The following is a 25,000-nucleotide window of genomic DNA, read 5'->3' as shown; positions in this document are numbered from 1 at the left end:
AGTGTGTATGGTGTAGTGTGTATAGTGTGTGTTGTGAGTGTGTATAGTGTGTATGGTGTAGTGTGTATGGTGTAGTGTGTATGGTGTAGTGTGTGTGTATAGTGTGTGTGTGTATGTGTGTGTGTGTGTGTGTATAGTGTGTAGTGTGTATGTGTGTGTGTATGTGTGTGTGTATGTGTGTAGTGTGTATGTGTGTAGTGTGTAGTGGTGTGTGTGTGTGTATAGTGTGTGTGTGTGTGTATAGTGTATATGTGTGTAGTGTGTATGGTGTAGTGTGTATGGTGTAGTGTGTATGGTGGTGTGTGTGTATAGTGTGTGTGTGTATGTGTGTGTGTGTATAGTGTGTATGGTGTAGTGTGTATGTGTGTGTAGTGTGTGTAGTGTGTATAGTGTAGTGTGTATGGTGTAGTGTGTATGGTGTAGTGTGTATGGTGTAGTGTGTATGGTGTAGTGTGTATGTGTGTGTGTGTGTATAGTGTGTGTGTGTATGTGTGTGTGTAGTGTGTATGGTGTAGTGTGTATGTGTGTATGGTGTAGTGTGTATGGTGTAGTGTGTATGGTGTAGTGTGTATGGTGTGTGTGTGTAGTGTGTGTGTGTATAGTGTGTGTAGTGTGTGTGTGTGTATGGTGTAGTGTGTATGGTGTAGTGTGTATGGTGTAGTGTGTATGGTGTAGTGTGTATGGTGTAGTGTGTATGGTGTTGTGTGTGTGACCTGTGCAGGTGGAGCCAGTGGCTGCTGATGTCCAGACACATGTTCACCTGAAACACAAACTCACTTTATTTAAATCTTTAGATTTTCAGTCTCGTCACTTTAAACCAGAGCTTCTCAATTATTTTCTGTCATGGTCTCTGTCAGGTGCGTCCCTGTCGGGTTGGTCTCTGTCAGGCTGTCAGGTGCGTCCCTGTCGGGTTGGTCCCTGTCAGGCTGGTCCCTGTCAGGTCGGTCCCTGTCAGGCTGGTCCCTGTCAGGCTGGTCTCTGTCAGGTGGGTCCCTGTCAGGTGGGTCTCTGTCAGGTGGGTCCCTGTCAGGTGCGTCCCTGTCAGGTGCGTCCCTGTCAGGTGCGTCCCTGTCAGGTGCGTCCCTGTCAGGCTGGTCTCTGTCCAGCTGGTCTCTGTCAGGTGCGTCCTGTCAGGCTGGTCTCTGTCAGGTGGTCCCTGTCAGGCGGGTCCCTGTCAGGCTGGTCCCTGTCAGGTGGGTCCCTGTCAGGCGGGTCCCTGTCAGGCTGGTCCCTGTCAGGTGGGTCCCTGTCAGGCTGGTCCCTGTCAGGTGGGTCCCTGTCAGGCGGGTCCCTGTCAGGCTGGTCCCTGTCAGGTGGGTCCCTGTCAGGCTGGTCCCTGTCAGGTGGGTCCCTGTCAGGCGGGTCCCTGTCAGGTGGTCCCTGTCAGGTGGGTCTCTGTCAGGCAGGTCTCTGTCAGGTGCGTCCCTGTCGTACCTGGAAGAGGAAGGTGTAGTGTGGGTAGATCAGGGACAGATTGACCAGGAGACACATTGTGGCGCATCGATCTGTCAGCATGTCCATCATCGCACCAAACTTCGTCGCTACAAACGGAAAACAAACGTGATTTACACCCGAGCGAGACCTGGTCCAGTCCTGGTCTGGTCCCAGTCTGGTCTTGGTCTAGTCCCGGTCTGGTCCCAGTCAGGTCCTGGTCTCGGTCGGGTCCTGGTCCCGGTCGGGTCCTGGTCCCGGTCCGGTCTTGGTCAGGTCCCGGTCGGGTCCGGTCCCGGTCGGGTGCTGGTCCCGGTCGGGTGCTGGTCCCGGTCGGGTCCTGGTCCCGGTCGGGTCCTGGTCCCGGTCCGGGTCTCGGTCGGGTCCTGGTCCCGGTCCGGGTCTCGGTCCGGGTCTCGGTCAGGTCCTGGTCCCGGTCCGGGTCTCGGTCCGGGTCTCGGTCAGGTCCTGGTCCCGGTCCTGGTCCCGGTCGGGTCCCGGTCGGGTCCCAGTCGGGTCCTGGTCTCGGTCGGGTCCTGGTCTCGGTCGGGTCCTGGTCTCGGTCGGGTCCCGGTCGGGTCCTGGTCCCGGTCCGGTCTCGGTCAGGTCCCGGTCGGGTCCCGGTCCCGGTCGGGTCCCGGTCGGGTCCCGGTCCCGGTCCGGTCCCGGTCGGGTCCCGGTCCCGGTTGGGTCCTGGTCCCGGGCGGGTCCTGGTCCTGGTCCCGGTCCGGTCTCGGTCAGGTCCTGGTCGGGTCCCGGTCCCGGTCGGGTCCCGGTCGGGTCCTCACACTGGCCGAGGGCTCGGGCGGCGTGTCCGTCGAAGGCGTCCAGCAGGGCGCTCAGGAGGTAACAGAAAACCGCCGGCCACGGACAATACGGCATCAAGAAGAACGACAAGAACGCCAACGCCACACGAGCGTAACCTGAACACACAAACACACAACCTGAACACACAAACTGAAACACAAACACACAACCAACACACAACCTGAACACACAAACACACACAACACACAACCTGAACACACAACCTGAACACACAACCTGAACACACAACCTGAACACACAAACACACAACCTGAACACACAACCTGAACACACAAACACACAACCTGAACACACAAACACACAACCTGAACACACAACCTGAACACACAAACACACAACCTGAACACACAAACACACAACCTGAACACACAAAACACACACACAACCTGAACACAAACACACAAACAACACACAACCTGAACACAAACAACACACAACCTGAACACACAACCTGAACACAAACACACAAACAACACACAACCTGAACACAAACACACAAACACAAACACACAACCTGAACACACAAACACACAACCAACACACAACCTGAACACACAAACACACAACCTGAACACACAACCTGAACAACACACAAACACACAACCTGAACACACAAACACACAACCTGAACACACAACCTGAACACACAACCTGAACACACAAACACACAACAACAACACAAAACCTGAACACAAACACACAAACAACACACAACCTGAACACACAACCTGAACACACAAACACACAACCTGAACACACAACACACAACCTGAACACAAACACACAAACAACACACAACCTGAACAAAACACACAAACACACAACCTGAACACAAACACACAAACAACACACAACCTGAACACAAACACACAAACAACACACAACCTGAACACACAAAAACACACAACCTGACACACACACACCTGAACACACAAAACACACAACCTGAACACACAAACACACAACCTGAACACACAACCTGAACACACAAACACACAACCTGAACACACAACCTGAACACACAAACACACAACCTGAACACACAAACACACAACCTGAACACACAACCTGAACACACAAACACACAACCTGAACACACAAACACACAACCTGAACACACAAAACACACAACCTGAACACACAACCTGAACACACAAACACACAACCTGAACACACAAACACACAACCTGAACACACAACCTGAAACACACAACCTGAACACACAAACACACAACCTGACACACACAAACACACAACCTGAAACACACAACCTGAACACACAACCTGAACACACAAACACACAACCTGAACACACAACCTGAACACACAAAACACACACAAACACACAACCTGAACACACAAACACACAACCTGAACACACACAACCTGAACGCACAAACACACAACCTGACACACACACAACCTGAAACAACACCTGAACACACACCTGAACACACAACACACAACCTGAAAACACACAACCTGAACACACAAAACACACAACCTGAACACACAACCTGAAACACAAACACACAACAACTGAAACACACAACCTGAACACACAAACACACAACCTGAACACACAAACACACAACCTGAACACACAACCAACACACAACCTGAAACACACTGAACACACACCTGAACACACAACCTGAACACACACAAAACACACAACCTGAACACACAACCTGAACACACAACCTGAACACACAAACACACAACCTGAACACACAACCTGAACACACAAACACACACAACCTGAACACACAAACACACAACCTGAACACACACACACACACACACACACTCAAAAACACTCTGAACCACCTCGTGATGTCATCATGTGGTGATACAGGAAGTGCTCCACTGTGGTTTTAAACTCCACACAGCTTCACCAGGATCATCTGGATCATTTCAGTCCTGGAACCATTTTTGACAGAACTAAAGAGAAAAGGAGCTGAGAACTTGGAAACTACCACTTGATGACATCACAGCGTGGAACAGAGTGTCTGGAGTTTTGCAGAAGTAACAGACTCAGAATAAAGAAACAAACAAACAAACTCAACTGCAGCTCTGAGTGTGACAGGAACAACACAACAACACAACAATAACAACAACAACACAACAACAGAACAACACAACAACAGAACAACACAACAACACAACAACAGAACAACACAACAACAGAACAACACAACAACAGAACAACACAACAACAGAACAAACACAACAACAACACAACAACACAACAACAACAGAACAACAACAACAAAACAGAACAACACAACAACAGAACAACACAACAACAGAACAACACAACAACAGAACATAAAAGTCATATCTGGGACGTGCTGCTAACTGTGTGCACTGCTCTGTCTGCGGGTCCCAGGATCTGACCTGAACTTTAAACACGTTACAGCACAAACTTCAAACTGTGTGTTTTCCACCTGCGGCTCTGCTCTGTTCTTCCTCGAAATGGATCAGATTTTACAGTATTGATAAACCCCAGACACAGAGAGAACACGCAAACTCCACAGTCCAGGAAGTGAACCTGTGAGCTCCTGGAGAGAGGGAAGTGAACCTGTGAGCTCCTGGAGAGAGGGAAGTGAACCTGTGAGCTCCTGGGAGAGGGAAGTGAACCTGTGAGCTCCTGGAGAGAGGGAAGTGAACCTGTGAGCTCCTGGAGAGAGGGAAGTGAACCTGTGAGCTCCTGGAGAGAGGGAAGTGAACCTGTGAGCTCCTGGGGAGAGGGAAGTGAACCTGTGAGCTCCTGGAGAGACGGCGCAGCACTGAACCCTGAGAAAAACACTCACTGACCAACTGTCCAAACATCACAGTTTGATTTAATATTTTTACACTTTTAAATTGTATTAAAAAAAAAAGGTTTTTGTGTTTTATGCTGTAATTTATGATATATTAATTTTATAATTTTTTATATTAAATTTATTTATATTTGTGCTACATTTATCTGTTTATTATTTCTGGTGTATTTTATAAATCTCTTCATAAATATTAATCTGATCGATCTAAAAATGAAACACGTCAGATTATTATAATGACTAAACCAGGACTGAACCAGGACTAAACCAGGACTAAACCAGGACTAAACCAGGACTAAACCAGGTCTAAACCAGGACTAAACCAGGTCTAAAACAGGTCTAAAACAGGACTAAAACAGGACTAAACCAGGACTTAGTCCTGGTTTAGTCCTGATATAAAAAAGTTAAATCTTTTTTGCTCTAGATCATCATAAATCACAGGTGTCTCGTCATAAGGATAAAAAAAAAAACAGTTTGATTAATTAAAAATGAAATGAGCGTCAAATAAATAAATATAATTAAATATAAATAAATATAATTCAATATAAATAAATATAATTCAATATAAATAAATATAATTCAAGATCTTTGTAAAAACTCGGGTCTGTTTCTGTTGTTTCTGACTCGCCTCCAGCTCGAGCTCCTCTTCACACATCATTTTTATTCCAGGACTTTATAAAGAAGATTTTAAAATAAAAATTAAACTATACTTTATTATTTTCAAAGTGTCGGGTGAAATGTGTTTTTGTGGTTTTAATTAAAGTAAAATAAAAACCTAAATCTGCTCTGACCTCCGGACGAGGAGCGGGAGGCGAGCGCCAAACCAACGCCAAGAAAAACTGAAATCCCGTTTCAAACTCACCGATGAGGTTTGGCACGAACAGGAAAATGTTCTCCTCGGACATGGCGACGCTTTTATCCGCGGATTTGGGCAAAAAACGGGCGAAAATTTGACGTTTTGATGAAATTTCTGCAGCTCCAGGAAGAAAAGTGATGTTTGACACTTCCGGTCTGCGTCACCTGCGTCACCGGCGTCACGAAGCGAAGAAGATCCGGTCTGACCCTTCACAATAAAACAAACAAAACAAAACTCTTCACAATAAAACTGCCTCACAAAGTCAAAAGGCCGCAACATCGTGTTTGATCAAAATGAGTTCATGTCGTGTTGTTTGTTTGTGAATTCCTCGTTTATCATGAGAATAAATATGTGAAAAATACTGAATGTCCCTTTGACCTTATTTGGCAGTTCCTGTTCTCTGCCTTTGTACTATGAGCCAAAAATAATATTAACTTAATTGTTAAATATTAATAATAAATAAATTCTGCATAATAAATAATAATTATTATATATTTTTTATTAAATTCTCGTTATTATTTTACTTAGTCTCATCTACTTTTAGCTCTCCATTTTTATTTTTACTATAACCATTAGGAGCATTATGTTTATATTTAGTCTTTGTCATTTTTCTCTTTGTGCTATATTCCACATGTATGAAAAGTGTTATACAAATAAAGTTTGATTGTTTGATCATAACAATTGTATTTCTTTATAAAATCAGTAAATCTCATTGTTTGGACCAGAGCTGCTCAGACTGGGAACAGTTTATGTTCTGACTAATGAAAAAGTGAAGCTGACGAACAAAAAAGTCATTTAAAAAAACACATTAAAAAAACAAAAAAAAACAATGCAGCTTTAGTCCAGACATGAGGTCAAATAATAAAATGTTTATTTTGTGTTTCCACATGAGCTTAAACGAGCCGATCAGTGTCGACCAAAAGACCGTCTGTGGCTCTGGAGTCTCCAGTCGACTCATTTGTGGTTCATGTTTTTGTTTTTTTTTTAAATCACGTTTCACTTAAACTGTGTTCATCTAAAGATCTGTGAAATAATCCAAACTGGAGCTTTTATTGTGAAAGTCTCGGTCTGTTCGTGCGCGTGCAGGTGACGCTTTTGACGCACGCTGCCGCAGGAGCCGTGACGTTTCCGTGACGAGCCGCGCAGCTCCGCCCCTCGCGCCGAAAACAATAATCACGATTTATTTATAGATCATCACATCAGAGCGCGAGGCCCACAGGAAGGGGGAGGGGCGAGGGGGGGAGGGGCGAGGGGGCACGAGTGAAAAACAGAAACACGAACAGAACTGAACCGAACACAGAGACTCAGAACATCCTTCCTCATGTTCAGCTCAAATGTTTGATTTTCATTTATTTAATCCAGATTTGTTCTTCGCTCTGGTTCCTTCAAAACCAGGTCTGGTCCTAATCTAGACTTGGAATAGTCCTGGTTTAGATCTGGTAGAACTTGGAACACCAAATATTAGGTGGTACTTGGTGGAGATTTGTTCTGCATCAGCTGCGTCCGAGCGTCCGTCCTGTTCTGGGTTTGGTCACATGATCCATAAATATTTTACAGAAATGAAATTTTTAATCTTCACAAAACTGGACCTCGGCCTCCAACTTCTGTCCCGGACACGATCGGTGAAAATCTGGAGAAAAAAAGGCCAGAACAAAAAAATGTACGACACAAACTAAATCAATCAAAAACTGGTCAGAAATTATAAATTAAATTCAAAAATTGGAAAAAAACATTTGGATTTCATTTGGAAATGGACGATGGACATGAGCCGTAACATTATTTAACTTTAAATGTTTTTAGAACAGAAGATGAAGTTTGTCTAATGTGTTTTGTCCGTGTTCAGCGTCGAGTGTCACTGTTGTTTTTATTTTATTTTTTTCAGTATTTCTGAAAAGATCAAGTATAAACATAAACAAAGACACATTTCCAGATGGTTTAAATCCATCGCTGTCGTTCCTTCAGTAAAAACACAATAACGAGCCGTCAGGAGCCACATTTGGGAATCATTTATTGGACGTTTGAATTTTTCAGTTTTGAGCCAAAATTCTGGAAAAACATGAAACAAAAATGAAAGAAAATGAAACAAAATGAAATGTTTGGCTCCAGTCGCCGAAAATCCCGGAGGCTCCCGGAATGTGACGTAACAATATTGGCAAAATCAAAGCTCACAGACGCAACGCGGCGCCGCCACGTGCACGTCTACGCACCACCGCCACACGTGCACGTCTACGCACCACCGCCACACGTGCACGTCTACGCACCACCGCCACACGTGCACGTCTACGCACCACCGCCACACGTGCACGACTACGCACCACCGCCACACGTGCACGAGTACGCCCCGCCCCCACACACGTGCACGTCTACGCACCACTGCCACACGTGCACGCTCTACGCACCACCGCCCACACGTGCACGACTACGCACCACCGCCACACGTGCACGCTCACGCACCGCGGCGCCCCCACACGTGCGCAGACTCCCACCCCATGCTCGCCTACGCACTCCAGACGTCACCACACGTGCACGTCCACTCGCCGCAGACGCGTCCGCACGTGCGCAGACGAGGTAGCTGCGAAAACTGTGCAAAACTTCCGACCCGACCTACAGTGTTCAAAAAATCTGTACAAAAACTCAAACATGGCACCAGAACAAAAGGGTTAATACTGGCTCGAACGGAACGCACGGCCCTGAGGCTTCTGGGAAACGAAGTCCAGCTCCTGAACGCACGAAGCCACGCCCACCTCTGGCACCGGAAAACACCATGTCGCTCCGAGGGGTTTGGACCGACGGGACCGACGGGACCGACGAGGCTCACGAGAAGTTTAGTTTATGTCAGTCCTGGTTTAGTCTCGATTGATCTCGGTTTAGCCCTGGTTCAGTCTCACTTCAGTCTCCGGCTCAATCCCGGTTCAGTCCCTGATCGATCTCGCTTCAGTCCCGCTTCGGTCCCGCTTCGGTTCAAATCAAATCTCTTAAATCGTTTTTTTTTTTTTTTTCTGTCGGTTGTTTTGGCGTCTCCGTCCTTCGCCGTGATCGGACCGTCCCGTCACATGACCCCCGCGGCAGCGTTCAATGGTGACGTTGCCGGCGCCGTCGGACCCCGAACCCCGTAAAACTCATTTGCATAAAAGGGGGCGTGGCTCCCCGCGCGCTCGTTAAAACTCTCACAGTAACAAACTCCCCGTAGTGGTTCAACATCGGTAAATACATCTTTAAAAAACTAACATTAAAAATCTGAGACGACTCTGTGAAGCGGAGAAAGACCGGATGCCCTCCCGTCCTCCCGTCCTCGTGTGCCCGTGCGTCAGATGCCCTCCCGTCCTCCCGCCCTCGTGTGCCCGTGCGTCAGATGCCCTCCCGTCCTCGTGTGTCTGTAGTGTTCGGTTGAGGCGGGGCGGGTCCGTCCGTGTAACATTTGTTCTTTTCAATTTAGAACGAAAAACAATAAAACGGGAAAGTTTGTCATTTAATTCTTCCGTTTTAGTGTCAGATTTCGACCTCTGTTTCCAATATTTAATTGAAAGTTTATTTCAAGTGACACCAATCAAAACTCTGTCCCGGCGCCTTCAGGGTTTCCTCTTTTTCACTGACACAATTTCAAAACTTTTCCATGACTTTTCCTGTCCTGATTCCTGAGCTGGTTTCACTTGATGGAAACCGTGTGACCTGCAGCACTTTTTTATTGAACCAATCGCTGCTGTTTGGTCGTGACGTTTGTAAAGCTCCAAATCCTGACGGAAGAAGAACAATAACGTCTTTCCCCGAGTTCAAACTCACCAAACATTCTCTTTGTTCAGACTTTAAATCCTCGGGTCTGGGGAATCGTCGCCAACACAGAACGTCTGTCTCTCCTCTGATTGGCTGGAGCCCGAACTCGACACTTCCGGGGTTTTTGTGAATCGTCGAGTGTTTTCTGATTCTGATCTAGAGCTGCAGAGAAATGAAACTGAGCGCAGACACTAGGGGGCGACAGACTGACTTGTGTGAATTTTCCATGACTTTCCAGCACCTACATGTGTAGAACTGATCAGACTCTTAGGGTTAAGTCTGAAACGTGAAACTCTTTCCACTCACCTCATGGTTTGGGATCATTACGGAAGCCGAGAGGGTCACAACGAACGCAAACGCCACGACAAATACAAAAGCCACAACACAACAAAAGCCACAACACAACAAAAAGCCACAACACATTAAAAAGCCACAACAGAAGTGACCGTGGGACTCTATTTTCCGACGGACCGATCAAGCGGCAAGTGAAGAAGAAGAAGAACTACAACATGAAAAGTAAAGGAACGGAGAAGTTGGAAACGCAAGTAAAAGTAATTTATTGTTTTATCATTATTCCTTTCATGTTGTGGTTCTTCTTCTTCACTTGCTGCTTGATCGGTCGGTCGGAAAATAGAGTCCCGCAGTCACTTCCGTTGTGGCTTTTTTTGGTTTGTTGTGGCTTTTTTTGGCATGTTGTGGCTTTTGTATTTGTTGCGGCGTTTGCGTTCCTTGTGGCCCCTCTCGGCTTCCGTAGTTTATAGTTTTTTTGAACATTCTAAATCCCGTCCGTGAGTTTATTGTCGTCTCTTTAAACTAAAGACTCGGTGTCTCGTCTCGTCGTGTGTCTTTATATTTTGAGCGAGTCTCTCTGTTCCGATTTCATAACTCGATCACTCAACGCCACTGACACCATTTTTTTCTACGAGAAGGGAGAGAATAAAATAAAATAAAAATAGACACGAGATTGATTTTACATTGGTGTGATTTCAAATAAACTTGAAATATTTGAAATCGAGGTCGAAATCAGTTTTTTTGTTTGTTGTTTTTCGTTCATAATTGAAATTCAAAAGAACCAATCGCACACAGACTCAGGTCACGTGTCTCTCGTGCGTCAGATGCCCTCCCAGACGATCAGACGCCCTCCCAGACGATCAGACGCCCTCCAGACGATCAGACGCCCTCCCAGACGATCAGATGCCCTCCCAGACGCGGCGCGGTTGGATTTTCGGGCGTCGTCTTTCTCCGCTTCTCACAAATGAAACACTAATCTGCAGTAGTAATAATACCGGCTTCCTATTGGACGACGCAGGTCACGTGACTAATTTTCTTAATAATAATGGCGTTTTACAGTCAGTGCTTCTGCAAACCTCCAGATGGCGTGGTTTCTTTTTTTAAATTTTTTTTACACATTTTCTTCATACATTTTTACATAAATATTTGAAGTCTGTACACGCCCCGCCCACTCCGCTCCGCCGACCAATCAGGGACCGGCTCCAGAACGCAACAGGAAGAGGAAAAAAATACAACAACGAAAAATAAAAACAACACTGATTCTTTTGATGCGTTTGAGCGTTTTTCGGAGCTCGAGTTCGTCTCAGCAGAGTCCAGAGTCTTTTGATGCTTTGTCCCTTTGTCCTCTGCTCCCGCCGCACCTGCCCCGGGGCGAGCGGAGGGGGTCACGGCTGCCGCACCTGCCCCGGGGCGAGCGGAGGGGGTCACGGCTGCCGCACCTGCCCCGGGGCGAGCGGAGGGGGTCACGGCTGCCGTTCCTCGCCGACCTCCATCGTTTACTGCACTCAAGGTAATGTGGGAAGTGTTTTGCTCGAGAGCACAGAGGCAGACCGTTCGTTCAGACCGCGGCGTTGAAACGGCGTCAAAGCCTCGTGGACGTTCCGGTTCCTTCGCCGTGATGGTGCGTCTGGGTCAGAGGTCAGAGGTCAAAGGTCTGACTTTAAAAATGTGCCGATACTTGATGAACCCAGACACTGAGGACCAGTTTTATTTTGGAGGGAGTTTGTGAAATATCATGAGACTCGGGCTCTTCTGGAAAAGTTTGTGACTTTTAAAAACCCATGGAAACAGGTTGTGGCGCCCCCTGGTGTCCAGCGAGTATAAAATCTAAAATGGTCCCACCGAAAAGAAAAGGTTTTATCTGTTTCCTTTTGTCTGAAATTCTCGTATAATGACACTTTTTCTACTTGACAAAAGGAGGTGATTTTAAGACTCTTCATATTTGAAGGACATTTTCACGACAAACGTATTGTCCTGGTCACTTTTTACTTTAAAAACGATCCATATCTGTGAACGAACAGTGTCTAAAGATGCTTCAGGCGTCTGAACCCACAGGTTCATCCTGAAACAATAAAACTGAACATGTGAACATTATTCTAGTGTGAAAAATATTTACAAAAACTGTCCATTTCTCAAATCAAGGCAAAAAAGGAGCAGAACTTGTTTCGTGGTTCTATGAAATGCTCGTTCGTTTCAAAATGTAAAAGTCCAGAGTCACCAAATTCTGCCGGGCGTCTGTGCTCGACCAGGACGGGGCTTCAGAGCGAGAGCTCGTGTTCAGGAGCTCAGCCTGACGAGTCTGACAAAGGAAAGGCTCCGTGTCATTTTATGTACCGCCTCCAGGGGGCGCTCCAGTGTGTATCCATGGATTTTTAAAAACCTTAGGCCCAAACCCAACACCTGCCAAAAATCCAAAACTTTTCCAGAAGTGCAGGATTTTCATGAATAAAACTAAAAAAAATAAGAGAATCTGGTCCAAACGTGGAGCTGAGATTTACCTGAGGAAATCACAAAACAACGGCAAAAGGAGAAATTCAGTTTTTAGTTTTTAGTTTTTGTCTGAGGTCCTGTTCTGTTCTCGTCTCCTGTGAAGAGTCTCGAAGTGAAGAAACAAAACAGACACGTCACAAGAAGAAGAACCGACAGACGAGAGAGCGACACAGGACCACAGTCTGCTGTCCACCTCCACCTCAGTGTCCTGAGCGCCGCCTGCAGGCGTCTGACCAGAGGCTCAGCTCAGTGTTCGATCTAAATAAACGTTTGTCCAGTTGATAAAATGAATTTCTCATTTTGTCGTGTTGACGGATTTTACACAGAACAACTCAGTCAAAGTTCAGAGTTTCTGATCATTACATCAATAAAACCAAACAGGATATCGACTGAACCGATATTTGAAAGTCGATATCTGACCTTTGACCTCTGAAGGCGACTGGAAACATTGGGCGAGCCAGAACTCGCCCCTCCACAGACCTGACGCCGCCGTCTGAACCGTAACACGCCGTCCACAAAAACACTTCACAGAAACTTTCAACAAAAAACAAACATTAAAAAGGAAATGACTCAAAATTAAAAGACTCAGTCTCAGTTTTTGCGTTCTGGAGCTGTCCGCCGCCCGCTGCCCGTCTCTACGGCGACGAACCGCCACCCGCCCGTCTCTACGGCGACGAACCGCCACCCGCCCGTCTCTACGGCGACGAACCGCCACCCGCCCGTCTCTACGGCGACGAACCGCCACCCGCCCGTCTCTACGGCAACGAACCGCCACCCGCCCGTCTCTACGGCGACGGTCGCCCGTTCGTCTCTACGGCGACGAACCGCCACCCGCCCGTCTCTACGGCGACGGTCGCCCGTTCGTCTCTACGGCGACGGTTCGCCGCCCACCCGACTCTATGGCAGTGTTTATACAGAACCTTATCACTAAAAAACAAAAATCTACATTTATTTAGTTAAAATCTGACTTTGAAATGGTTTTATTTACAGTATTTACACTTTGACTCTTTCAGCGATCGCGGCGAATTCAGAAAAACGAACCAGTTTAACAGCTGCAGTTTTACAATCGCACGGAAGTGAAGAAGAACACAAGAGTCTAACCGAAGTTTCACCATTGAAACGTGAAATGAAACGCGTTCTGTCGAGGAGGAGGGGTCAAGGGTCAGAGGTCGGGGGGGGTCATTCAAGACACAATGTCTAAAATTAAAATAATTTTGAAGGAAATTTGAAGGTTTTCAGACAGAAGAGAAATGTGGCCTTCACAGAACAGAGCGGATCAGCCCCGGTCCTGGTCCCGGTCCTGGTTCTGGTCCCGGTCCTGTGAAGGCCTCTCGTCCGTCTGACCCTCGGGTCCGTTGAGGTTCGGTCATTCTCGTCCTTCAGGATTCCGACAGGTGCGGCAGGTGCCTCAGGTGTATGACAGGTGCGAGCCGTTGGACATGTGCGATGTGACGGACGTGCTCCGGCTCAGCCCGCCCTCGCCGCTCTGCCCCCCGGAGGCCGTCCTGCGTAACGGCGTGGGGCTGTTCCTCAGAGCGTGCGCCCGGCCGTACCCGCCCCCTGGCCCCGCCCCCGAGGAGGAGGAGCCGTGCGAGGAGGCGTACGCCCAGTCCCGCCCGCGCTCGCGGCCCTCGCGACCCTCGCGGCCCTCGGGCTCATGGTAGAGCTGCGGCGTGCTCTGGTGGTGACTGAACTGGTACTGATGCTGCGAGGACGAGGAGGAGGAGGAGGATGAGGAGGCTCTGCTCTTCATCTCGTCTCTGTACTTCAGGTCGTCGCGTTGGTACTCGCGCCCGTACTTCAGCTCGTCTCTGTACTTCAGCTCCTGCGGCGAGTACCTGTCGCCGTACTCCGTGTTCTGACGATACTTTTCCATCTTCTCCAGCTGAGCGAACCTCTGCTCCTGCCGCTGCTCCTGCCCGCCGTACCTCTGCTCCTGCCCGCCGTATCGTTGCTCCTGCCCGGCGTACCTCTGCTCCTGCCCGCCCGCGTATCGCTCCTGCCCGCCGTATCTCTGCTCCTGCCGCTGCTCCTGCCCCGCGTACCTCTGCTCCTGCCCGCCGTATCGTTGCTCCTGCCCGCCGTACCTCTGCTCCTGCCGCTGCTCCTGCCCGAAGCCGTGGGCGACGGTCTCGGCGCGGGCGAAGCCGTGGTTCCTCCAGGCGGGCGGGGCGGACGAGGCGGAGACGCTGTGGGACCAGTGTCCGCCGGAGCGCGGGACGGGGCGGGGCCAGGGGGCGGAGCCGGAGGGGGCGGGGCCGGAGGAGGCGTAGCCCTGCGTGTAGGCCTCGGCCGGGATCCCGCCCAGAGCCATGTTACTGAAGCCCAGCCTCATGCTCTCCGAGTCGAACGCCTCGATCTCATGAGCCTGACGCTCCAGCAGAGAACGGATCCTCTCAGAGCGCTCGTTCTGCAGCGACAACATCTCCTCCTCGATCTGCAACGCACAAACGCACAACTTTATCACACTAAACACACACAAACACACAAACAACATCTCCTCCTCGATCTGCAACGCACAAACGCACAACTTTATCACACAAACAACATCTCCTCCTCGATCTGCAACGCACAAACACACTATCACACAAACTGTCTGATAACAGTGTCCACAGGTGAGGCGTGTGTGTCTGTTTGTTGTGTGGTTGTGTGTGTGTGTTTGTTGTGTGGTTGTGTGTGTGTGTTTGTTGGGTGGTTGTGTGTGTTGTATGTGTGTGTTTGTGTATTAGAACCCGGCCGATATGACATCGTTCACTGATCAATGAGAAACAACAAGCTCCAAAACTGACAGATTTCTGTCACTTTCCCCTGACACTGGCTCCTCTCAGATCACAAATCTGAACTAATAAACGTCCTTTTAATCCCGACTCTAAACGATTGTGTGTGACACTCCTCTGTAGGACACTCCTCTGTAGGACACTGTAGGACACTCCTCTGTAGGACACGCCTCTGTAGGACACTCCTCTGTAGGACACGCCTCTGTAGGACACGCCTCTGTAGGACACGCCTCTGTAGGACACTCCTCTGTAGGACACTCCTCTGTAGGACATCCTCTGTAGGACACTCCTCTGTAGGACACTCCTCTGTAGGACACTTCTCTTTTCTCCGAGTTGCACTTTGATAAAAACAGCAGTAGTTTTGTTTCTAGCCCAAACGAGGCTGAAGTTCACGTTTATTTCTCGTCAGAGTCGTGGATCAGACACAAGAGCGTCTCTCAGCTCCGTGCACGTGGATCTACGGCTGCGTAAACAAGTGCACGTGAGTCATGTGACTCAGGGGCGTCACACAGATAAATGACTCCACAGATAAACACTGACGCAGAGTCACTTATGAGGACATTTATCTGTCTGTAAACTGGATTAAATCAACAGAGTGTAGAGAGTCTAAGATTTATAACGACGTATCACACGCCCACGGGAAATATCGACACAGATCGGCAAGATTTAGGCCGATATGTTTCCAAGTGTCGATATCATCTGATAATATCGGGCGGAATATATATCTGCCGGGCCCTAGATGTGTGTGTGTGTGCATGTGGTTGTGTGGTGATTGTGTGTTTGTGTGTAGTTGTGTGTTCGTACCCGTTGTTCCAGCAGGGCTCTCCTGATGGACACTCTCTGCTCCAGCTCCTTGGCCTCTCTCTCGTGCTGGGAGTCCGTGTGGATCTTGATTTTGCTCTGATAAGCGTTGAGCAGCTCGAGCTCCTGCTGAAGCTGCATCCGCAAAACCTGATACTCGGCCTCCTGAGTCTCATCCAGACGAAGCTGAGGAGGAGGAAGAGGAAGAGCAAGAGGAAGAGAGGAGAGAAGAAGAGGAGGGTTTAAATCCATTTAGATTTGTGATTTTCACACTTAGTTTCAGAGTGTGTGTTGTTGTGTGTTTTTGTCACCGTCAGGGCTGGAAACAGAAACTCTGCTCCAAGAAGAAACCGACTGAAAAGGTCCAGAGTCAAAAACTAACCCTCAGTTTACTCCAGAAACATCAGCAGCTTCACACGAGCAGGAGTCACTTTCATTTTAACACTGGGACATTTTACTCCAACAGAGTCACACGAGCGTCCACAGGTCGACACGACTCAACTCATCTCACAAATCAGGTTGGACTTTTAATTTTTCATCATCAGAGACTCCAGACTTTTATCAGAGGAAACAGGAAATAAACACGCGGTGTCAAAATAAACTTCCTGTCCTTTCAAAAGCCGTCGTGTAAAATCTCTACAGTGATGTAAACAGTGAGCGACGCATCAGGAGCTCGAGGAACGAAAAACACTTTACAAGAACAACTGGTGAATGATCAATGGTCGATGTTTCTTCTGCCTGTGACGAGTCGAGTCGCGTCTGTGAGTTTGTGTTCGACTGAAGAAAGTGTTTGATTTCATTTGGTGATTGTGATTCTTGAAGTTGTAACGTTTCAGTTTGTATCCTGATGGACGCTTCAGCTAGAATGTTTAGAATCTGTGTGTGATGTGGTTTATCTCGGGTTTGGGCGGGTCACAGGTGGAGTGTTCAGGGTTTGGGCGGGTCACAGGTGGAGTGTTCAGGGTTTGGGCGGGTCACAGGTGGAGTGTTCAGGGTCCGGGCGGGTCACAGGTGGAGTGTTCAGGGTTTGGGCGGGTCACAGGTGGAGTGTTCAGGGTTTGGGCGGGTCACAGGTGGAGTGTTCAGGGTTTGGGCGGGTCACAGGTGGAGTGTTCAGGGTTTGGGCGGGTCACAGGTGGAGTGTTCAGGTGGCGGGTCAGGGTTTGGGGGGGGTCACAGGTGGAGTGTTCAGGGTTTGGGCGGGTCACAGGTGGAGTGTTCAGGGTTTGGGCGGGTCACAGGTGGAGTGTTCAGGGTTTGGGCGGGTCACAGGTGGAGTGTTCAGGGTCCGGGCGGGTCACAGGTGGAGTGTTCAGGGTTTGGGCGGGTCACAGGTGGAGTGTTCAGGGTTTGGGCGGGTCACAGGTGGAGTGTTCAGGGTTTGGGCGGGTCACAGGTGGAGTGTTCAGGGTTTGGGCGGGTCACAGGTGGAGTGTTCAGGGTTTGGGCGGGTCACAGGTGGAGTGTTCAGGTGGGCGGTCACAGGTGGAGTTCAGGTTTGGGCGGGTCACAGGTGGAGTGTTCAGGGTGGGCGGGTCACAGGTGGAGTGTTCAGGGTTGGGCGGGTCACAGGTGGAGTGTTCAGGGTTTGGGCGGGTCACAGGTGGAGTGTTCAGGGTCTGGGCGGGTCACAGGTGGAGTGTTCAGGGTTTGGGCGGGTCACAGGTGGAGTGTTCAGGGTTTGGGCAGGTGCAGGTTTGACTTCTATATAATCACAGGTTCAGGAGTAGAGGCACCGTCTCCAAAAACGGACCCGTGCAGAACTCTGACTCTGACTGTTACATGGTACAGAGTGTGTGGACAGTGTGGGGGACAGTCTGGGGGACAGCGTGGGGGACAGTAGGACAGTATGGGGGACGGGGACAGTGTGTGAGACATGGGACAGTAGGACAGTATGGGGGACAGTGTGGGGGACAGTGTGTGGACAGTGTGGACAGTGTGTGGACAGTATGGGGGACAGTAGGACAGTGTGGGGGACAGTAGGACAGTGTGGGGGACAGTAGGACAGGACAGTGTGGGGACAGTAGGACAGTGTGGGGGACAGTAGGACAGTGTGGGGGACAGTGTGTGGGACAGTAGGACAGTGTGGGGGATAGTGTGGGGACAGTGTGGGGACAGTATGGGGGACAGTAGGACAGTGTGTGGGACAGTAGGACAGTGTGGGGGACAGTAGGACGGCGTGGGGGACGGGGGACAGTAGGACAGTAGGACAGTGTCTCACCTTGCTGACGGCCTGCGTGGACAGCATGTCGTTGACGGAGTGGACGTACTGCTCGGACAGTGAGTGTGGGGACAGTGTGGGGGACAGGGGACAGTAGGACGGCGTGGGGGACAGTAGGACAGTGTGTGGACAGTGGGGGACAGTGTGGACAGTGTCTCACCTTGCTGACGGCCTGCGTGGACAGCATGTCGTTGACGGAGTGGTCGTACTGCTCGGCGAGGATGGCGAGTTTGCGCGTCTGTTCCTCCTTGAGGCGTTTGAGCACCGCCTTGTGGTCGGCTTTGGGAGTGCTCTCCAACAGATGGTTCCTCAGGGCTTTGTACTGACGAGTCTGGATCTTACACGTCTCCTGGAACTGACGCTTGATCTGAAGCTCCTTCGTCTGACAGGACACAGAAGAGAGGAGAGACAGAGGAGAGGACACACAGGAGACAAGAGGAGACAAGAGGAGAGGACACACAGGAGACAAGAGAGAGAGGACACACAGGAGACAAGAGGAGAGGACACACAGGAGACAAGAGGAGGACACACAGGAGACAAGAGGACAGGACACACAGGAGACAAGAGGAGACAAGAGGAGAGGACACACAGGAGACAAGAGGAGAGGACACACAGGAGACAAGAGGAGAGGACACACAGGAGACAAGAGGAGAGGACACACAGGAGACAAGAGGAGAGGACACACAGGAGACAAGAGGAGACAAGAGGAGAGGACACACAGGAGACAAGAGGAGACAAGAGGAGAGGACACACAGGAGACAAGAGGAGAGGACACACAGGAGACAAGAGGACAGGACACACAGGAGACAAGAGGACAGGACACACAGGAGACAAGAGGAGAGGACACACAGGAGACAAGAGGAGAGGACACACAGGAGACAAGAGGAGAGGACACACAGGAGACAAGAGGAGAGGACACACAGGAGACAAGAGGAGAGGACACACAGGAGACAAGAGGAGACAAGAGAGAGACACACAGGAGACAAGAGAGAGAGAGTTTGTGATTAGAGGAAAGTTCAGATTTCCATGAAGCTCCAGGTGTCGTCGTGTTAAAGTCACCCTGACACACAGATAAAACTCCAGATGTGAAGAGGTTTGTGTGTGTGTGTGTGTGTGTGTGTGTGTGTGTGTGTGTGTGTCTGTATCTGGGTCCCGGTCAAACAGAAGTAAACATCAAGGCCAAAAATTCAAGTCAATGCATCTGATATAAAAGTGTATTGAACAGATACATATGTACTCTAGTTTATCAAACTGTTGACCTTTTTTCTGTTCCATTTTTAGTTCTAAAGTTCCATTCGTTTTAAACAGACCATGAATGAAACATGGAACAAATATTATTTCCCAAATTTCAAAGACAAAATCATGTAAATAAATGTTTGTATTTCATCATATCTTGTGTTATTCCATCTTTGAACTGTTGATGAAGGGACAGGATTTTTTTTTAAAAAGTATTTAAAATGATAAAAATGTTCTTGGAAGGACTGACATATTTTATAGAAATAGTTTCTTTCATTTTGAAGTAATATTAAAGTTTTCAGAAGAAAAAAGCCACAAATGATGTAAAATCCTGCACCTTCTACTTGTTTGTACAATTTTCCCTCCGTTACTTTTCCCTCCGTTACCATGAACTTTCTTAATAAAAAATCTCATGAGTCAAAAAGTCAGAGGTTTTTTCCACCTAATCTTGTACCATATGGTAGAAAACTATATGAAGCAAATATTCAAACCAGTTTGTTAAGGATATGGAAGTGAGAACCAAGAGTTATCACTGTTTGGATTTATTGACCAAAAAGTGCTGCATATTTCATTCCCTCCGTTACCGACATGAGTTTTTAATTTTTTGTCTTGAACTTGAAAGAATCTCACAGGTTTAACTTGACCCTGTTGGAGTGTAACTCTTTCCTACATTCTGATACTTTACTTATTTCAATAGTTCCTCTAGTTTCTGAATAAGAGACATTTGAATGTCAAAAATCTGACCCTGTTTCCTCCGGTAACACTTGACCGAAAACTGAAAATGAAACCCATTTATCTTCATTTTAATTCGTGGTTGGAGCCAAATCCAAAACATTTGTCAGTTTTAGGTTCAGCCGTTTCCTTCAGACTCACTCTGTTTTAGTTAGATTGTATGTTTTTGTATATTTCTGTGTATTTTTCTATGTTTGTGTGTATTTTTTGTGTATGTTCTGTGTATTTGCCATTACCCTGAGACTCTGTTGTAGTTAGAATGTATGTTTTTGTATATTTCTGTGTGTTTTTGTGTATTTTTGTATGTGTGTGTGTGTTTGTTGTGTTTGTTGTGTGTTTGTGTGTGTTTGTTGTGTGTGTTGTGTGTTTTGTGTGTGTGTTGTTGTGTTTGTGTTGTGTGTTTTGTTGTTGTTGTGTGTTGTTGTGTGTTTGTGTGTGTTTGTGTGTGTTTGTTGTGTGTTTTGTACTGTGTGTGTGTTTGTGTGTTGTTGTGTGTGTTTGTTGTTGTGTGTGTTGTGTGTTGTGTTGTGTGTGTTGTGTGTTGTTGTGTGTTTGTTGTGTGTGTTGTTGTGTGTTGTTTGTGTGTGTGTGTGTGTTTGTGTGTTGTTGTGTGTTTGTGTTGTGTGTTTGTTGTGTTGTTGTGTGTTTGTTTGTGTGTTTGTGTGTTGTGTTGTGTGTTGTTTGTTGTGTTGTGTGTTGTTGTGTGTGTGTTTGTGTTGCTGTGTTTCTCTTGTTTGTTGTGGTTTTTTGTGTGTGGTGTGTGTTGTTGTGTGTTTGTTGTGTGTGTTGTGTGTGTGTTTGTGTGTTGTGTTACCTTGAGGCTTTGGTGTGGCGGACCTCCACGTGTGCTTCTGCCTCAGTTCCTGCTCTTTCTTGTGTGTGTGTTTGTGTGTGTGTGTGTGTGTTGTGTGTTTGTGTGTGTTTGTTGTTGTGTTTGTTGTTGTTGTGTGTGTGTGTGTGTTTGTTGTGTGTGTGTGTTTGTGTGTGTTGTTGTTTGTTTTGTGTTTGTGTGTGTGTTGTGTGTTGTGTGTTGTTGTGTGTTTTGTGTGTTTGTGTGTTGTGTGTGTGTGTGTGTTTGTTGTTGTGTGTTTGTTGTGTGTTTGTTGTGTTTTGTTGTGTGTGTGTGTTGTGTGTTGTGTGTGTGTGTTGTGTGTGTGTTGTGTGTTTGTTGTGCGTCGTGTGTGTTTGTTGTGTGTTGTTGTGTGTTACCTTGAGGCTCTTGGTGCTGGCGGACTCCACGCTGTGCTTTGCCTCAGTTCCTGCTCTTTCTTTGTTGTTGTGGTTATTTTGTGTGTGTGTTGTGTGTTTGTGTGTGTGTTTGTGTGTTGTGTGTTGTGTGTTGTGTGTGTTGTGTGTGTTGTGTTACCTTGCTCTTGGGTGCTGGTGGACCTCCACGTGTGCTTTGCCTGTCAGTTCCTGCTTCTTCTCTTGTTGTTGTGTTATGTTTGTTGTGTGTGTGTGTGTGTGTGTTGTGTTGTGTGTGTTGTTGTGTGTTGTGTGTGTGTGTGTGTTGTGTTGTGTGTTGTGTTACCTTGAGGCTCTTGGGCTGCTGGCGGACCTCCACGCTGTGCTTCTGCCTCAGTTCCTGCTCTCTTCTCTTGTTGTTGGTTGTTTGTGTGTGTGTTGTGTGTGTGTTGTGTGTTGTGTGTGTGTTGTGTGTTTGTTGTGTGTGTTGTTGTGTGTTTTGTGTTACCTTGAGGCTCTTGGGCTGCTGGCGGACCTCCACGCTGTGCTTCTGCCTCAGTTCCTGCTCTCTTCTCTTGTTGTGGTTATTTTGTGTGTGTTGTGTGTGTGTTGTGTGTTTGTTGTGTGTTGTGTGTGTGTGTTGTGTGTGTGTTGTGTGTTTGTGTTACCTTGAGGCTCTTGGGCTGCTGGCGGACCTCCACGCTGTGCTTCTGCCTCAGTTCCTGCTCTCTTCTCTTGTTGTACTCCATCTGGTTGGTGAGTTCCGTTTGGTGCTGGGTCCGGATCAGCTCGGCTCGGGTTCTCTGGACCAGGGCCAGCTGCCTGAACTCCAGCTCCTGCGTCGACTCGTGATGTCTGAGGAGCATCGCGCGCTCCAGGTCCTTCTGAGTCTGCTTCTTATTCAGCTCCTGAAGAAGAAGACGAGGAGGAGAGAGGGAGAGGAAGGTTTAATGCCACACTGTGGAACATTCATCTCCACGGAAACAAAACGTCCGACGGAGCCTCCACCAGAAAAACACTCGAACTTCTGTCTTTACAGCAGCAGCAACAAGAAGGTGACTGCAGGTCCAGATCTGAGTCCAGGTCCAAGTCCAGGTCTAACTCCAGGTCCATTAAAACCTGCTCAAAGTCCAGGTCTAACCTCGCTGAGTCCTGGTCTGAGTCCAGGTCCGTGTCCAGGTCCTGATCCTGGTCCGTGTCCAGGTCCAAGTCTTGGCCTGAATCCAGGTCCAGGTCCAGGTCCTGGTCCGAGTCCAGGTCCAGGTCCAGGTCCAGGTCTGACCTCTCTGAGCAGGTCCTGGTCTGAGTCTCGGTCTGAGTCTCGGTCTGAGTCTCGGCCTGAGTCTCGGCCTGAGTCTCGGCCTGAGTCTCGGCCTGAGTCCAGGTCCAGGCCTGACCTCTCTGAGCAGGTCCTGGTCTGAGTCTCGGTCTGAGTCTCGGCCTGAGTCTCGGTCTGAGTCTCGGCCTGAGTCTCGGCCTGAGTCTCGGCCTGAGTCTCGGCCTGAGTCCAGGTCCAGGCCTGACCTCTCTGAGCAGGTCCTGGTCTGAGTCTCGGCCTGAGTCTCGGCCTGAGTCCAGGTCCAGGTCCAGGTCTGACCTCTCTGAGCAGGTCCTGGTCTGAGTCTCGGCCTGAGTCTCGGTCTGAGTCCCGGTCTGAGTCCCGGTCTGAGTGTCGGTCTGAGTGTCGGTCTGAGTCTCGGTCTGAGTCTCGGTCTGAGTCTCGGTCTGAGTCTCGGACTGAGTCTCGGACTGAGTCCAGGTCTGAGTCCAGGTCTGAGTCCAGGTCTGAGTCCAGGTCTGAGTCCAGGTCCAGGTCTGACCTCTCTGAGCAGGTCCTGGTCTGAGTCTCGGCCTGAGTCTCGGTCTGAGTGTCGGCGTCTGAGTGTCGGTCTGAGTCTCGGTCTGAGTCTCGGACTGAGTCTCGGACTGAGTCTCGGACTGAGTCCAGGTCTGAGTCCAGGTCTGAGTCCAGGTCTGAGTCCAGGTCCAGGTCTGACCTCTCTGAGCAGGTCCTGGTCTGAGTCTCGGCCTGAGTCTCGGTCTGAGTCCAGGTCCAGGCCTGACCTCTCTGAGCAGTCTGAGTCTCGGTCTGAGTCTCGGCTGAGTCTCGGTCTGAGTCTCGGTCTGAGTCTCGGTCTGAGTCTCGGTCTGAGTCCAGGTCCAGGCCTGACCTCTCTGAGCAGGTCCTGGTCTGAGTCTCGGTCTGAGTCTCGGTCTGAGTCTCGGTCTGAGTCTCGGTCTGAGTCTCGGTCTGAGTCTCGGTCTGAGTCCAGGTCCAGGCCTGACCTCTCTGAGCAGGTCCTGGTCTGAGTCTCGGTCTGAGTCTCGGCCTGAGTCTCGGTCTGAGTCTGAGTCTCGCCTGAGTCTCGGCCTGAGTCTCGGTCTGAGTCTCGGCCTGAGTCTCGGTCTGAGTCCAGGTCTGAGTCCAGGTCTGAGTCCAGGTCCAGGTCTGACCTCTCTGAGCAGGTCCTGGTCTGAGTCTCGGTCTGAGTCTCGGTCTGAGTCTCGGTCTGAGTCTCGGCCTGAGTCTCGGTCTGAGTCCAGGTCTGAGTCTCGGTCTGAGTCTCGGTCTGAGTCTCGGACTGAGTCTCGGTCTGAGTCCGGTCTGAGTCCAGGTCTGAGTCCAGGTCTGAGTCTGAGTCCAGGTCCAGGGTCTCTGAGCGGTCCTGTCTGAGTCTCGGTCTGAGTCTCGGTCTGAGTCTCGGTCTGAGTCCAGGTCCAGGTCCAGGTCTGACCTCTCTGAGCAGGTCCTGGTCTGAGTCTCGGTCTGAGTCTCGGCCTGAGTCTCGGGCCTGAGTCTCGGCCTGAGTCTCGGCCTGGTCTCAGTCTGAGTCAGGTCTGAGTCCAGTCCAGTCCAGGCCTGACCTCTCTGAGCAGGTCCTGGTCTGAGTCTCGGTCTGAGTCTCAGTCTGAGTCTCGGTCTGAGTCTCGGTCTGAGTCTCGGTCTGAGTCTCGGTCTGAGTCCAGGTCCAGGTCCAGGTCTGACCTCTCTGAGCAGGTCCTGGTCTGAGTCTCGGCCTGAGTCTCGGCCTGAGTCTCGGCCTGAGTCTCGGCCTGAGTCTCGGCCTGAGTCTCGGCCTGAGTCCAGGTCTGAGTCCAGGTCTGAGTCCAGGTCTGAGTCCAGGTCCAGGCCTGACCTCTCTGAGCAGGTCCTGGTCTGAGTCTCGGTCTGAGTCTCGGTCTGAGTCCAGGTCTGAGTCCAGGTCTGAGTCCAGGTCTGAGTCCTGAGTCTGAGTCCAGGTCTGAGTCTAGGTCTGAGTCTCGGTCTGAGTCTCGGTCTGAGTCCAGGTCTGAGTCCAGGTCTGAGAGGTCTGAGTCAGGTCTGAGTCTCGGTCTGAGTCTCGGTCTGAGTCCAGGTCCAGGTCCAGGTCCAGGCCTGACCTCTCTGAGCAGGTCCAGGTCTGAGTCCAGGTCTGAGTCTCGGACTGAGTCTCGGTCTGAGTCCAGGTCTGAGTCTCGGTCTGAGTCCAGGTCCAGGTCCAGGTCCAGGCCTGACCTCTCTGAGCAGGTCCAGGTCTGAGTCCAGGTCTGAGTCTCGGACTGAGTCTCGGTCTGAGTC

The 25,000-nt window shown here is 49.3% G+C and overlaps 2 protein-coding genes across 5 annotated transcripts in view; both read right to left on the bottom strand.

Annotated features, from left to right (window-relative positions):
• Positions 1 to 6,100, bottom strand: part of cdipt (CDP-diacylglycerol--inositol 3-phosphatidyltransferase (phosphatidylinositol synthase)) — a 14,150-nt gene extending 8,050 nt beyond the window's left edge. For 2 of the 3 annotated variants that reach the window (XR_008632025.1, XM_055152511.1), the window contains exons 1-4: positions 5,944 to 6,100; positions 2,220 to 2,354; positions 1,435 to 1,541; positions 714 to 760 (exon numbers count right to left, since the gene is read on the bottom strand). Coding sequence is in view for 2 of the 3 variants with exons in the window: in XM_055152511.1 (XP_055008486.1) it covers positions 714 to 760; positions 1,435 to 1,541; positions 2,220 to 2,354; positions 5,944 to 5,986 (332 nt within the window). In the remaining variant the exon portion in view is untranslated. Of the gene's footprint in view, positions 1 to 713; positions 761 to 1,434; positions 1,542 to 2,219; positions 2,376 to 2,475; positions 2,574 to 5,943 lie in introns of those variants that run through there. The other variant, XM_055152512.1, reaches the window with a different exon arrangement.
• A 2,244-nt stretch (positions 6,101 to 8,344) lies between these two features.
• The window catches only part of LOC110169268 (serine/threonine-protein kinase TAO2-like), a 25,988-nt gene continuing 9,332 nt past the window's right edge, over positions 8,345 to 25,000 (bottom strand). The window contains exons 8-12 of one of the 2 annotated variants that reach the window (XM_055152447.1): positions 22,110 to 22,349; positions 18,449 to 18,670; positions 16,071 to 16,253; positions 11,439 to 14,926; positions 8,345 to 11,399 (exon numbers count right to left, since the gene is read on the bottom strand). In XM_055152447.1, the coding sequence (XP_055008422.1) occupies positions 13,898 to 14,926; positions 16,071 to 16,253; positions 18,449 to 18,670; positions 22,110 to 22,349 (1,674 nt within the window). In that variant the 3' untranslated portion in view covers positions 8,345 to 11,399; positions 11,439 to 13,897. The remainder of the gene's footprint in view (positions 11,400 to 11,438; positions 14,927 to 16,070; positions 16,254 to 18,448; positions 18,671 to 22,109; positions 22,350 to 25,000) is intronic. The other variant, XM_055152448.1, reaches the window with a different exon arrangement.

This window comes from Boleophthalmus pectinirostris, unplaced genomic scaffold (assembly GCF_026225935.1).
Source record: "Boleophthalmus pectinirostris isolate CB_2022bp ecotype Guang Dong unplaced genomic scaffold, ASM2622593v1 HiC_scaffold_17, whole genome shotgun sequence".
Lineage (NCBI taxonomy): Eukaryota > Metazoa > Chordata > Actinopteri > Gobiiformes > Gobiidae > Boleophthalmus > Boleophthalmus pectinirostris.
Note: the sequence above shows the minus strand (reverse complement) of the source record. Positions and strands in the feature narration are given on the sequence as shown.